Source organism: Streptopelia decaocto (assembly GCF_964273445.1).
Source record: "Streptopelia decaocto genome assembly, chromosome: 3".
Taxonomy (NCBI): domain Eukaryota; kingdom Metazoa; phylum Chordata; class Aves; order Columbiformes; family Columbidae; genus Streptopelia; species Streptopelia decaocto.
Window position 1 is genome coordinate 32,966,928 of NC_138656.1, and position 16,065 is coordinate 32,982,992.

General features: G+C 36.6%; 1 protein-coding gene across 1 annotated transcript in view; it reads left to right on the plus strand.

The window, feature by feature from the left end:
* BTBD9 (BTB domain containing 9) overlaps positions 1-16,065 on the plus strand; it is a 116,688-nt gene that overhangs the window by 62,409 nt on the left and 38,214 nt on the right. The window contains exon 8 of the mRNA XM_082047783.1: positions 11,084-11,193. Coding sequence (XP_081903909.1) covers positions 11,084-11,193 — 110 coding nt within the window. The remainder of the gene's footprint in view (positions 1-11,083; positions 11,194-16,065) is intronic.

A 16,065-nucleotide genomic window follows, 5' to 3' on the forward strand; every position in this document is an offset into this window, starting at 1 on the left:
TCACACACACACACGCACACAAAAGGCAGCAACAACAAGAAATACTTATGGTAGTTTTCTGTCTTAAATGCCCTGTCTTTAAAATAACCATAATTCATCTCTTTTCACAGGAGCCTTCTGAAGGTTTTATTATCTGTATACAAATATTGGAGTCACTGCCCCCCTCTTCAGCTATCTCATTGCTGCCAAGCTGTGTAGAAGTGTTTGTGCAGGTTAATGTAGACCTACTTGTAATCCAAATTTATGATCTTCTTTCACCATGTTATCTGTTATTTCCAGTAAAATACAATTTGATTTTAAAATAACTAGACCTATGAAGCCTAGGAGATTGAATCTGCTGCACTGTCCGTGTCTGATGAATAGTCCCATGAATAATATTACTTTTGTCCTTTATTTTACAGCTCAGTTGCAGCCTGCAGTAGTTAGCAGTTAGGTCTTGAATATCCTGGAAGGCTTAAGCAATGTAGATTAGAGACAGTGATTAACTGAGGTAGCAACTCTATGTATGTGTAGCAGGTGATACTGCTAATTGATAACATGACAGATTTTATTCTAAAAATGCAGAACTTAGTGAATTTAGAAATAATTGGTTGATACTTCCACAGATCTGTCTCACATCAGGCATTTGCTTCACCAACATGAAAAACGTGTCCATGTGAATTTGAGTCTTCACTAAATAATTTCTAAAATGTGTCTAAAGAATGATCATAGTTAAGAATTTGGTTAAGCTGTGTGTTGTCAGGAGCAGAACAGGTGTTACACACTTTAATTATGTTAGAAAGGAACACCAAAGCAATCAGAACTGACATGCCACTACATTAAGTAGAGCATTGCTTGTGATTTGTTTTTTTGGGGGGTTTTGCTCCTAGAAGCATTGCTCCTACTGTTGAAGAATTTAAGCTGATGTTTCTTGTGGCATAGCTGCTGTTATCATGGCATCTATAAACCTGTAAGTCACTGGATAGTACAAGGGTTTTAATAACTGTATGATCCTATATTTCATTAAGGAACCAATTAACAAAGCCATCCTTACCTCACTTCTAAAGCACTTAAATATTAACAGTAAATGCTTTATCATAAATGTTTTACATGTGTAAGGCAGACTCAGCTTAATGAATTACCCCACATTTCAGCATTCCAAAATTGTTTGTGCAGCAAGTTACAAATTGAGCCAGCAATAGTTTGCATTGATTTTCTAACCACCTGCAACTACAATGAGTTGTATTCATAAGTACAAATTAAAAATTTTCAAATCATAAAAATACCGGTGAAAAAGATATATCCAGTCATTTTTATGCCAGCAATACTTAGCTGATTCCACTTGAGTATTGCTTAGCACTTTTCTGGTATAATTTTAACAAAAGAAATGGCAGGATTCCTTGCATATATCCTTGGATATGTTTCTCAGTAAGTAAAAAGTTACACTGTGGAGGATTTTTTTTTTTTGTTTGCTTGGTTTTTATCTTATTTATTTTAACATTTCATTCTTCATGTGCATTTATGACCCCCTTTGGAGAGCCCTGGAGGTCTTCTCTTTTTGTCTTCTGCTTATCTGCTCCAGTACCTAGATTTGCTGTACTTCTGATTATTGATGATTCATCCAAACGACCTTTATCTAAAAACTGTTCTTTCAGTAATTTGCATTTTTTATCATTTTCATTCTCTTTTAAAAAAATCCACCCTTCTTTACCACTGTCAGATATTGGGATGACAGAGCTGAATACAGTTTTCTGTATATGTCTTCACTACAGTTTTATATGAAAAATTTTGAAATTCCTTGATTTTTTTTTTTTTAAACACAGGTCAAAACCACAATTACTTCTTTATTGAGCTACCTTGGTGCAGATTGATTTTTTTTTTTTTTTTTTTTTTGGTCCATTTGCTTCTAGATGACTTTGTTCTAATACTTTTCAAGTATTTCTTTGTCATATTGCATGTAGTCTGATTCCACTCAGGACACTCAGGATCTAGGCAGCTCTTACTTGAGGTGTCCTTGAAGAAGGAAGTAATTATTGCATGTTAAATTCACAGGCTGGTGGAACATGAGAAGCTGGGGACAATGCAAAACATTCTCAGATTTTGTTGAAAAGAGCTTCCCTGTATTTTCTTCTGTTTTATTCAATGTGTTTAAAAATGTGGAGGCTACAATGTATCTACATAATCAAGCCTAAGCTAAATTGACCCAAAGCCATGAAACCACATCAGGATATACTGTGATAGGGAGAAAACAAGTCCTGTTGAAGGTTATATGCATTTTTGAAAGAATCTGGCTCTGTCACATGGAATGCATGCAGAGCAAGTTCATGTCTGCTCTCTAAATCCCATGTCTACTTTGTGCTAGAACCAGACTTCCTGAAGAACAATGCTTTCTTTTCTATTTAAAATAACTTTTTTTTCTATAAAATTTAATTCATTAGGGTCCCACTTTAAGCATTTGCCAGACATGGCATAAAGATAAATGAAGGTGATATTTAAGTTGCGTTTGGCTGCAAAGGTGAATCAGGGATAGGGTTTAAATACAGATTTTATGGCATCAAGATCTTACTATTTTCTCCTAACAGATTTTGAGTTTATGTGGTAGAAGTCCATTATGAGATCCTGTTAAATTATAGATTCTTGCCCATATCTAGACAGGTTCTGGGACAAAGAATTAGTTTGGGTTGACATCTGACCTGAAAAAAAACCTGCAGAGCCAAGTTCAGATTTGAGAAATCGAATGGGCCTAGAGATGTGCACCAGGTAAAGATTCAGATTCAAGCAAATTTACCTCAAATTTAGGGTTTCCTTTTTAAAAAAAAATAAAATAAAAATCGGAAAGAAATAATGAAAAAACACCATTTGTAAGCTCATTATTCTTACATATGGAATACAAAAGATCATCAGGCAGATGTTACTTATGTTCCCACACATATTAGGTGTTAATTTGGTTCAGAAACATTGGTTGTTTGGATGATAATTATTATTATCACAAACAATGACATATCCTGTGTAATTGTTTTATATCAATATTTTTAGCCACTTGAATACCACAGCACAAAATATCTGGATACATATTGAAGGTAATTACAAAGCAAAATGCATTGTGTTTTCAAACTGCTACACTGTTGCTTGTATTTGCATCAATTGCAAAGGTGAAAATGTTACTGTACAGGCTTTGCAGTGATTATGGATGCTTTTCCTACGGGAGTTCAATGATTTTGTCTTGTGTGTTTTATTTGATTTTTCAGTGGTGTTTTCTATATTTGCAGCAGGGGTTTGCTTTTGGTATAGACTCAATTAGATATTCTCGTCTAAGGGCAGGAAAACTTGTCTCCTGTCAAAAGACAGAAATGCTTTCCACTTTTGTTTTGGCTTCATTCTTTACTTTACATATTTATGTCCACTGTTTTTCCACGTGATTTAATTCTGGCAATAGATTTCCCACCGCCCTCGTTTGTTTTTTATCCTTCTGCTATGAGTCTGTTGATTCAGCTGTGTGAGTCTGAAGGATTATACGTTTTACCGAGTTGTCAATAAATGGGTTTAGATAGCAGTGAATAGCACTGTTTCCTTTTCCACCAAAAGACAAACAGAATGTCTTCTAATGCCCTTGTGTGCTGGGCTGTATCTTGTGCATCTCTGTGGCAGTGATCAGAATGTGAATGATGGGCAGTTTCTAGGCAGTCAGAGGAGATATGAAGTATGTAGGACTAGCGCTGGCGTCTCATACCAAACAGGCTCCACAAACAGAAATGAAACACCAAGTTCTTAGGAGTTCATTTTGCACGTATTGGAATTAATTCTTTATTTTAGTTTGCTGTTGCTGTTCTGGTTGCTTTGATAGTAACTTAGAGTCGATATCAGTGCAAAATACCAGTTAATTTCCTTTACCTCTCTTTACTTAGTCTTCTGTCTCAACATTCCCAAGGGATTAGAATCTGTGCTTAATATATTCCAGAGTTTGTCTGTATCTTACTGATGTTATTATAATGAAGGATTAAAGTGGATCCTAGAGTATGCATATTTTTATGATTTGACACACATGTCCTAGGTACTGTTCTGATGCAGGCAGCTGAGCTTTGGTGTTAGTTGTGCTCCAGGGTGCCCACAGCTGAATCAGTGGTATGCTCAGCAGCAGCTGTTGTCCGAAATAAATGCGTCAGCTGTACAAATGTAAAAAGCAGAAGTAAAACATAATGTAGTTGTTCAGAAATGCGAGTATTTGTAGTCACAAAAGGTTGCCCAAGTTATAGTTTTGTGTAAAGGTGAAGAATTGCTCTGAGGAAAATAGGGGGAGGATGACGGGACTGTCGTGTGGCTGCCTAATTAATCAACCCAGGTACTTCATTCAAATTTTAGTAGTTTAAGACTCTGTCGAGATCCAGTAGAACACGCTGTTTTCCTCTAGATAAAATAATGTTCTTGTTAGTGGAAAAGGAAAGGAAGGAAGAAAGAAGAATACAGATTTTTCTGGTATTCCTGCTGTGGGAATCTATGGGGTCAAGTGTAGTATGACTGTGACTACAGAAGTCTGTGACGTGTAGGTGAAACTCTTACAGCACTTAAATACTATCAATATCCATTATTCTCAAACAGGACCAGAAACCAAAATAAAATGTCTTCTAAAGAGGCAAAATTCATATGCTGCAGTCCTGTTCCCCTGCCAGAGAAGTACTTTTAAACCCCCCAAACTGATCAATGTTTGTTTTTTTTAAAGAATGATTCAGGGTTCTTTTTGTCTTCCCCCCAGTCTATCAGTTGAGTATAAAGCCCATTGACAGAGGAGCTTGTCTAGCCCCTGAATTGTGGTTCTTTTACTCTCCTATCACACAAAGATTTATAGATAACTTTGTGTTGTATAAAACTGCTTTGCTCCCAACAGGAAAGTGAACAATTTCTAATTGCACTGGAAAAACTGCCTGTGGTGCTTTTAATGTCTGTCCTTGGTTTTGTCTGCCATGTCTCTTCCTCAGTGAGCAATATAATTAAAATTCATAGTCTGGCATCAGGATTTTGATTATACAGTTAATTCTTCATTTAATCAGGTTTGCCCAAGCTTGTGTCACCTACTTTAAAAAGTGCTTTAAAATTTTTTGTTCATTTAGAGTTTGGGCTTTCTGCTGTTTTTTCCCCCTCTACTTTGTGGTAATCAAAGCTTTTAAATCGTCTTGTAATTCAGCATATACAAGTAAGTCTGGTCAGTGGTCTTTAATTAATGACATGCTTGCTAAGCACTTATAGAAAAATGAATCTTTGTGGCTATTGAAAATAACTAGTATATGCATTTATATTGATTTAATCAGCATAAAAGATACCTGTATTGTATTTCAGGAAACCTTGTCTGCTAAAAATATGATCTTTAGCTTGTTTCCTCTGTTTTTTCTAATTCAGAGGACTGCAATAATTACAAGTATGTGGTGTTGAGGATGGGAGAATACCACGCATCTTAAACAGGTGAACATGTTCGTTCTCACAGCTTGAACAGGTGAAAAGTAATTGCAAAACTATGCAAAGTTTGATCTTATTCTTAAGTATCTAAAAGAAACAAGATCAAATCAAAAGCTCTGTTATGCAGTAAAAGGTTTTATTTTATTTCCTTATGGGCCAATCTGTTGTTTGTGGCATACAGAGGGCACACAAGAGTGGAGAAGTTACTCACTCCAGCACATCCAATCCCGCAGCTGCTTGTTTCTGATTGCCTTAGTTTCAAGAAAGAAAATACTGAGTTAACCAAGATGGATTTGTATTCTTATAGGATGTATTTTTTTGTATATATATGTTAAAAAAAAAAAAAAAAGGCATGGGTTAAGGCAGTTAAACATACAGAGTTGGACTCTGAAAGTTACAGGGTTCTTCAAATTGTTTGCCCCTGCAGTCTTAAGTATCCTTTCATCTCATGATATCTTACAGTCATTTCAAAACAAGAGCCTTTGGAGGGAGGAGGGTGTTCAACCTACAATTTTTTCAATGTGTAGAACTTGAACTATGGTTGCTGAGTGAGGAGCTGTTGGATGCTTTCCTCGGACTCACACTTTGTCTGCCCTGTGTGGTGCAGCAGCAGAGGATGCCATGTCGTCGTCTAGCCGGGCTCCCTGTGGGTAGGGACCTCTTCTTAGGCTTGAAATCCTATTAAAAAAAAGGAGTTCAACTTCAGTCTCTTTCTGAGAAAACACCTTAAACAACAGGTTATTATATAAGGAGGCATAGCACCAGTATTCACAATGGTTCCTCAGAAAAGTGTCCCAACTTTGGAGTCCCAAGTTCACCAAAGAATCTCCCTGTGCTTGAGGGAGGCCTAGGCACTGTCTTCCCAGCTGGCTGTAGACATTTGCATGCACAGCCTGCTCACTGATCTCTTCTCTGTCAATGTTACTTAATTATCTACAGATATGATAACAGAATCACAGAATGTTAGGGATTGGAAGGGGCCTCAAAAGGTCATCTAGTCCAATTCCCCTGCTGGAGCAGGAACACCGAGATGAGGTTACACAGGAATGTGTCCAGGCGGGTTTTGAATGTCTCCAGAGAAGGAGACTCCACAACCCCCTCGAGCAGCCTGTTCCTGATAACTCTTGCCACTTGATGCAGATTTGCTTGTGGGAACCAGAAGACTGTTTGGTGCTTAACTCTCTACCTTAGGCCTGTCAGCAAAGCCAGATAGCCTTGCCTGTTGCTGCACTGCTGTTCAGAGCCAAAAGCAGCATCACGGTGCTGCAGACTGACCTCGGTAGGCAGCTCGGCCTCCACAGCCGGATGGGAGGGAGAATCAAAAGGGTAAAGGTGCAAAAACTCATGGGTTAAGACTAAGACAGTTTAATAAAGCAAAAGCCATGGGTGTGAAGCACAAATCCAAAACATAGCCCCATACTGGCTACTGTGTAGAAATTTAACTCTGTTCCAGCCAAAAGCACTACAGTATGTTTTAAAAACCTAGTAAGTGATCACATAGAACATGTTCAATGGATTTTAAGCATTTGTCAAAGTTACATGCGCTGAAAAATTGTTCATATTAATTTTGTTACCTGTAGTCTTATATTCCAGCTAATAAATCACTCCAGGAAAATTATGAGATGGTGCATATAGTATGATTGCCTGAAGGGCTTTTATTTTTAATCATAACTCCGTTGTATTTCCATCTGGCAGAAAACTGCTTAGGAAAATGTACAAATTTTCAAGCATGTCATGAGCTACAATAGGCATTTTAAATTTCTGAAATCTGTATGCTTTGAATTAAGACTTCATTACTCCTATGGAAGTCGTCCACATCACTATCATATTTCTGAGTCAATCCTTTGTTTTCAGCCCGCTGTTTAGTGTTCTCGTTAAGATGTAATACTTCAGTATTTACAATGTCTTCATCTGACTCTCATTAAACAGGTCATGTACTTTCAATATTGTTCTTCATTGGTGATATTTGAAATTCAGATAACCCTTGTTTACCTAGTACTACTGGGCACTCCTAATAAATTCTGCCTTATTTGAAAGATTATTATTTTTTACAGTCTTGGGCTATGGTGGCTTTAGTATCTTGCATCAAGTGGAATAATAAGCTACAATTTTTATGCAAAATTTGAGAATGTGATTTTTAGAAGTCAGGTTGTTTAAATTAATTTTGAAGATTGCATTTTTTAAATTTCCACCAAGTAGAAGAATGCAAGATTCAGGCAGGAAATCACACTGATCATTCACCTTGAGAGAAATAAGGAAAGAAATAAAATACGTGTATTGCATTGGGAAGAATACATGGGGTTTGTCATATTATTATATTCTACCTTGCAATAACATTACAACATGGAAATAATATACTTTAGAAGATAAATGTATACATTATTATTTTAATGGATGGGATTTTGTTTTACATTACAGCAAAATTTCAGCTTTCCAGCAATGCAAAACATTGTCACCTATTGTTCAAAATAACGGATAGGCTGTTGAGCATGCAGGAATAAGCTTAGTTCCTTTCTACCTCCTGGCAGAGAAGTTTGCTAACCAGTGAGTGATATGTTACTTATGCTAAGTGTGCAGCATGATAAAGATGTTTTTCCTGTGGCAAACTATTCTTCAAGTCTTGTGTCTTTCGCCCCATTGATATATTAAAAAACCTGAACAACCAACACCACCATGCCTCCAAATAAAAGAAAACAAAATAAAAAAGCCAAAACCAATCAAGAAGTTTGCTCTAGTGTTACAATTTCATAACATAAAAAATCAAAATAAATTAGCTTGTGAAGCTAATTGTAAAGCGGTTTCTTGTGTTCCTCTTAATGTTGTTAGTTTGTTTATTCTTTAAACTCTTTAAAGCAAGGAAGCGTAACTGAAGTGTGTCAAAGTACCTCCATTAGCAACGCTCTGTTGCTTGGCCTAGAGTGGGTTTTGTCCAGGCAGCACAACTCAATCAATACCTTTCTTCCCCGAGAGAGACAAGGGAGTCTCCAGGGCGAGCCAGCCTCCACCTGCACTTACAAATGTTCCAAGGCTGTTCCTGCATTTAGTTGAATTCTGTGCTTCTGATGCTGGCTAGAACAAGAGCATTTAGTGTTCTTGGATCCTGGTCATTGTCTGCATATTTTGGATTTGTACCATGCTTGTGAATAAAGAAAATAATTTGAAAAGACAGTATAAAACAAGACGACAAAAACCAAACAAAAGATGGCAAAAAATAAGTGTAAGTAGTTGTTTGGGCTTTGGGTTTTTTTTTTCCCCCTTTTTGCTTATGGAGACACAACTTGTTGCCTTTGCCCTTTACATAACACTTATTCAAAGCACTAGGTTAATTTACGGTCAGTATTCCTTGTTTGATGTTTCTTCCAAATGTAGCAATGCCAGAGTTTTTGTAAAAGGTCTAGACTGTCTACTGCATTAGACAATTCTGTGACAGGGTCAAATACAACTGTGCCTGTAAGTTCAACAAGGAGGGGCATACCCTTAGCTGAAGATACCTACCAGACCTCCTAAAACTGAACAATTCTGTCACATTTCTGATCAGCTATCTCTGAACAACAGTTAGTCGCCTGAGTAATTTGATGATAACCTTTTCAGTGGATGGATCTTCAGTGTCAGTTTTGTAGAAGGTCAGATTTGCGAGTAGAAACCTTGGGGTCTTGCTCTAGTGTGTCTGCTGTGCTTTTGCTATGGCTGGACCTGACTGTGTATCACTTGCAAAAGCACCGCAAATCATCCTCAGCATCTTAAGAAAAACTGAGGCTGATACAGTTTTGCCTTCATAATGTGAATCCCATAATAGGATATTTCATCTGCCACCTCACAGCAACTGACTGGTTCACATGGGCTGGTGTGGGGAAAGAACTGCTGGATCCTGCCCTGTCAACTGAGGTTCCTGCGATGCTCTTTTCAGACACTTGCCACAGTTGCATGGTGAGGGCTAAGTTCTGCTTTACTTTTAAAATACAGGCTCACCTTCTTTATGAAAAATAAATATTTTCTCCAATTTTGCAACTTCTTCTACAGACAATGACTTCCAGGAAATTTGCTACTGTGATTATTAATTGATCTGTGAGTTAATATTAATTGGAGAATAGCATATAATGCTTTTTTGTTTCAAACAATGATAACTAAAATTTTAAAGTGAAATTTTGAGCGTATTTCATAGCAGTTTTGTGATTTTATTCAAAATATATAATAGTTTTCTTTAAATGATATTATTATATAAGTTAAAAGGAGCAGAGGTCAAAACCATAGCAGTGTCATGACATTCAGGTAACTTAGTTGTCTCTTGCAGTCATTTGCGTGTAATAAGTGGTTATTTTAAAAATTATTTTTCTAGAAGATTTTTTTATGTATGGTAAATACGAACCAATATCAGTAATAACAGTAATTGATACTTGCTTATAAGAGCTCTTTCATAAGGCACTCAAGTCTTGAAGTGTAGGAGGAGGTCGAACATTTGTATGGTACGTAGCTATGGGGGTTTTTTATTTTTTAAAAAAACATCTCAGTGTTGAAAGCTGTGCATCTTCTCAAATTGGATTGCTGAACACAAGCCAAAATGATGCTGTTAGTGAACAGACATTATGTTGCAACTATAATTATACTATGTAAGTGAAATGTTTTATATAATACCACAGACTGAGGATTTTGTCTGAGATTCATGCATTCTGATACTTCTTAATTGAAAACAGTTCATTTAATACAAAGCTTGCTGCAGTGTGGGTAACCCATTTTGTGGGGTAATGGTATTTGTTTTAGGTAGTTTTCTGTGTTGCTTTTTCAACATTTATTGAGATGGCATACGATATTCCATTTAGGATTTTTCAAAATTTATAGTAGGAACTGTTGTATCTCTTCAGGAAATGTGGGAATCTGACTGAATCAAAGTTAATGACTGTTACAAGAAGGTGAAGCCTCCAGGATAATACAGAAGGTGAACAGGTCACAATGTTCAAGAGCGGATCTACTTGAATTTCAATTAGAGTCTAGAAGTATAAGTTGTGCAACCAGCAATGAAACCCAGAGCTAGCTTTGCTTTGTAACATTTGACTGTTCAGATATTTTTTTTGTTTTTACTAATAAAACATACACTAACAAAGACATTGATATCCTGTACATCCACTATTAGAATTAGAAACAGTCATATTAAAATGGAATTAATTTGTGGCTTCTGCTGAGAAACCTCATGAGTTTGTTGGGTTTGTCCTGGCTGTTTGAAATCTTTCATAGTGGTGAAAAGTAGTTGGTAAAGGGAGTTGTTTATTATTATTATTACTACTACTGCTTTTATTATTATCATCATCATTATGTAAAGCCTCCATGAGCACACATTTGCACTAAAAGACTTTTCTGATCCAGAAGGTCTCTAATTTTTACTTTTCTTGACAAATAAGCCCAGAAATATTTTTCATGGATTTCACAGCTCTTTATTTTTTTTCCTTAAATTGAACTGGAGACAGCGTCCTCAGTAGATGCAAGTCTGCTGTGAAATTTATACTCTTTTATTCCTTTCCTTTTTTTTTTTTTTCTTTGGACAGTTACTTCTTACAGGTCTGCACAATATAGTCCAACTGAATAATTCATATTTTAGTGCACAGAAGTTTGTCATGCTTAACTTATACTACTTACCTTTTTTTTTTTCCTTTCTCCACTGTAGGTATATACGAATTGTCGGGACCCACAACACAGTGAACAAAGTTTTCCATATTGTGGCATTTGAATGCATGTTCACGAACAAAACCTTTACTCTTGAGAAGGGTCTGATAGGTAAGAGATAAAACTCTTTTCCTTCTACATGAACTGTTGCTTGGCTTTTAAGACTGGCTATCACTGCACTCTTACTCTGCTTCTGTTTCCACACAGAAATCCCTAACTTGAGTTAAATGATGCTGTAAGCATAGAATTAGTTGGCTGGTCTTGTGGATTAATTAGTGAAGCTTCAGGAATGCTAAAGTTCAAATTAAATCAATTACTGCTGACAAAGCCACTTGGTAATTGAGTAACTCTGTGCTGCTAATCTGATTTTTCTTTACATGTATTAGTATGGTTGCTATTGCCTCCTGCTAGGTTAGCCTGAATTCTGTAACGAGGATGGAGTAACCAGAGCTGTTTATTGCAGTGGAGATGGATTGGGGCACTTTGGGCCTCTTACACAGCCTAGCTTCAACTGCTGAAAGTAAACTCTCATGTTATGATTTTTCCCCAAAGTGTCATAGACACACCTAGCCTTGGCAGAACGTTATATTGGCTGCTGTTATTCTCAGAACACCATGCTGATGGAGTTCTGTGCTTCTGGAGCTCCAGATAGCTTTTATAATAGTCATTGAAGTACCTCTGCATAGTACTGCATTACTTAAGGTAGAAATCCCCACAGACCAAATACTGAATGATAAACAATGTCGAAGGAAGATTTAATATAGTGCGGTTTTTTTTTTTAGTAACTCAGAAAAGGTGCTTTCTCCCATATAAACTCACACAAGTGAGATCCTGAAATTCATTGTGAAGAGTTTTGTGTACCATTTAGTAGTTTTCTAGGTGGGATTTCCCACAGTTTGTTACTTCTGGCATGAAATTGAAAATTTCAGCAGAATTATCAGAGCTTGAGCTGGTCTTAAACATAGAAATGTCTATGGTAGATGGAAGGGAAAACAGTTTTCAAAAAAGAATGAGAGAGAAGATTTTAGTAAGACATGGTTCTTTAATTATTTATTTTTTTTTCCTGAGAAGCTGTGAAAAACTGGGACCCAGTTCCTTCAGCCTGTTCCCCGGACTTTATACAAAGTCATTGCATGATTACACTGAATCTTAGGAGATTTGCTGTGTAATTTCTTGAGGGTTTTTTTGAATCATAGAATAAGTATCCTGACAAATCACACTTCACTACTTTTGATGTTATGTAGCTCCAAAGTGTACAAGCTGTCCCATAATGCAAATAAAAGTTTTCCCTATGCTTTGTGGTGTTTGCAAGTAATACTGCAATTGCTATTCACAAGAACATAGAATAAGCAGTAAGGAAGAACTATGTTAAAAGAAAACATCTACCGTCAGTAAGTTAGTTAGGGGAGAATCAAAATATTTCAAGTTTGATGAAGTGTTTGAGCTAAACTTCATATTTAGCACTGCCAGCTATGAACTTTTAAAAACTTCATACAAAATCAGAGTTGCTGTGCGCAAATAAGTGATGCGTCTATCTATATATATTGGATTTAATATTATCACTCTTATTTAGCAAACAATTCGAGGCTCAAATTTCATATTTGCTTTCCTGTTTTTTTTGTATTAACTCAAAGATCGTTTGGTTGTCACAGCAGGCAAGGAGGTGAATTCATGTGCCAGTGTGCTTGTGCCGTAATCAACTTGTCTTTCAGATACCCTGTGATATTTTGTAGTTTAGTGAGCATTTTGGTGAGATGAACTGTTTGATCTGTTTCGGTATTTCATTAGTTTCAAAGATAATCTCGGAGATGGAGACTTAATATAGCTTTACTAAAATTTATCTGTTTATGAAATTTTTTTTTGTGGTTACAGAATCTTACATGTAAATAGAATTTGGACTACATAATAGTGAGCATGCATTGTTGTTCGTTGTGATCAGTGTCACTATGCTGTCATTCAGTGTCGGTAAATTAAGCTGTTTTACATGCAAGTCATTTGAAGTGACCTACAATAAGCAAAGAGAGGCCTGTAGAGCTGTTTGTTGAAGGGATGGTAGTCAGTCAATTAATAGGAAATTAGAAGAGTAAGAATTCAATGAGTAGTTAATTGAGAGGGGGATGTGAAGCAACTTCCACATTGTAAATGAGGCAGCAACAGCTGGAGACATGACCTTGCAGAATTTATGGTGAGAAAGGGGGCAATCTCATTGTGAAATGGTGCAGGGTCAAAAAGCTGCTCCACCAGAATTTATGGCCATCAGCGTTACCTATTCAAAAATACTCTCAACAGCTTTGATCCAGCAAAGTGACCTTATGTCCATTTAGTGCTTTGTTTTACATACCTGTGATGGTTGCTGTCAGGTAGAATATTACCTGTCTCCCTTGATCAAGCAGACTGTCCCAGTTCCACTTATGTAGAATATCTGTGTGACTACCAATGGGGTAGTTGGCACAGTTTTTTTTTATTGCTCTAATGAGCATTTGTAATGTTGGGTTCTATTTCTGCAGTGACTGGATAGGGTAAAGTGAACTGAAAGCAGTCAGGAAAGCTGTACTGAATGTATGAAAGTGCAATGATCAGAGTACGTTGCTTTTAAGCACGACTGAGCATAGAAGCTTTCATCCTCAACCCTTGAAAAGCAGCATTAGGTCATACTATTGGGTTCCTTGTTTATGCTGTATGGTATTAAATATGGTACTAAATTAGGTTAGAACAAACACAGCTGCTGTTTCTATAACCTGTTTTATTAAGAAAATGAAATGGCAGTCAGCCCTTGAAGGCCATCTGGTTCTTTCAGAAAGACTTTTTGACTCTTACTTCTACCAAAACAACATTGAAGATAATATGCAAAGAGTTTGCCATTTGAAACCTCATTCCAAACAAATAAGGCCACTGAGGTATTTGTTCAGAGATCTTATTTGGAGATTTAAGGCTAATTATTTATTTATTTTTCTTGAAACCTATTCAACTTGATCAGAAAGCTGTACATACAAAGAGTGTAATTTATCTGATGTATTAGTACTGATACATAGTATCTATGCAATGGCTGTCAGTGTAAAGTTGAAGATTAGAAGGCTGGTAAACAAATAATAAAAATGAAGCACTGTTTCATGATAATAGCAATTTTATGTTCCTGTGTTTTTTGTGTGCAAGGTTTTCATGACAAATGGTTAACTTGACATATTACATTTAAAAGTTACAATGGAAGATGACTTATACAGTTAGTTTATGCAATACTGGATCCAGTACTGACATGATCTGTTGGTAGTTGAGTAGCAATTTTGAAGAAAAAGTAGCAAGAAATTCTCTTTCTAGCACTCTCTGGTGTTCTAGTGTTGTTTTGAACTTGGTTATCTGGTGAAATGAAGTGACAGAAATCAATTCAAGCACATGAAATTATTCCCTAATGCTGATGTTAGAGTTGAAATGCAGTATTTCTTTTGGTGTGGTATTATCTCTAAATATGCAAGTTAACAGTTCTGCATATTAGAATCATGAGATTGACATAACTGTTTCATTTAAAAGGGATGTAAATATTTTTTTAAAATCTCAAAAGCATGGGGTTTGCTTTGAGTGAACATCCACTTCTGAAATTTTAAATGCTCTTAAGTCATTAATATTTAATCTAGAATCCAAAACAAATGAAAATTTTCACAAGCAAGAGCGGTATTCATTCAGAGGCAGAAGTGGTACCTGCTATGATGGGAGGTTTTGCAAAGCTTCTGATCTGCCCAGGGGCAAGAAGCTGCAGCAGTGGGTAAGGGGCTACGTCTCTGCAATGCTTCTCTTTTTTCCCCCACCTAAACATAAGAAGCAATTCCTCTTTTCTGCCTCAAAGGGAAAAAATTGATAACCTCACGCAGTCCTGTAGTCAGTACTCAGTGCTGAGGGGCTGTTGAGGACCATGCGCAGGCATGTGGGTCTGACCGCCCACTGTCCCATTTTGAGCCTGGTTAAGGTCATAGGGAGTGCAATGTGGAAGGCTTTTATATGGAGCTGTGTTTATCTGTAGTCTGTCAGATTATCTTGTAACTTGTGCACTACACAAGAAAAGGAGAAAAGTGAATAATGACTGAAGAGCAGGTGATGGATATAAAACACTAGAATGTCCTTGGTCACCCTCTGGGGAATGCTGTTCAGTACTTATGAATCATTGTGAACCTTCATTTGTGCACTGTTCAATGCCTTAGGAGAACTTGTTTTAAAAGGGAAAAATTGAAATGAATTAATAATCATTCGCTTGTCTTTTACTCACTGGCAGTTATTGAAAAAAAAAAATAAATTTAAATGTATAACAGAGAGAAACCAGTCATATCAGTTTCCTAGTTGGTGTTTCAGCTTTGTAACAGATTGCACTCTCTCTTGCTCTCTCCAAGGAAGCAGCAAGATGCTATTTTTGTGTCTAGTTTAATGTTGACTCCACAGAAAGGTATCATATTTTGTTTCTTCTCTTTTTTAAAGGTTAGCCTTCTTTCAAAAGCATGCAGGCTTACCCAGCAATGTAAGGCAGCTCTGCTGCAAGTATAGCCTTAGGAAATGATGAAAATTTGAAGAAAATGTAAATACCGCTGGGATTTTTTTTTCCTCTCCTCTTTCCACAGGAAAGGACAGCCACATGGTTGGTTTAGTTTTAGCTACCCATTCTTCAGCAGAGATCTGTTCATATCGTTCCTGTTACTTTTTTTTTTCCTTCCTATTACCAGTGTTGCAATGAAGGATGCTCACATGCATGCTTCCTAGGGCTCTTCTGAAACAATTTCTATTTCTGAAAGGCAGAACGTTTAATGAAGGAGCCCTCTAGCCAGCGAGCTGGTTGGCAATTAAAAGTATGCCAGGTCTATTGATTTGAATGCTTTTGTTCTAATTTATTGGATTAAAAATCATGAGCTCTAGCAGGTAACAACTGAAAAGATCATCCTTCTCTGAAGTTACTCTAATCCAAACTAACAGCTGGACGTGGACAAATATTAGTGGGATTTTTTT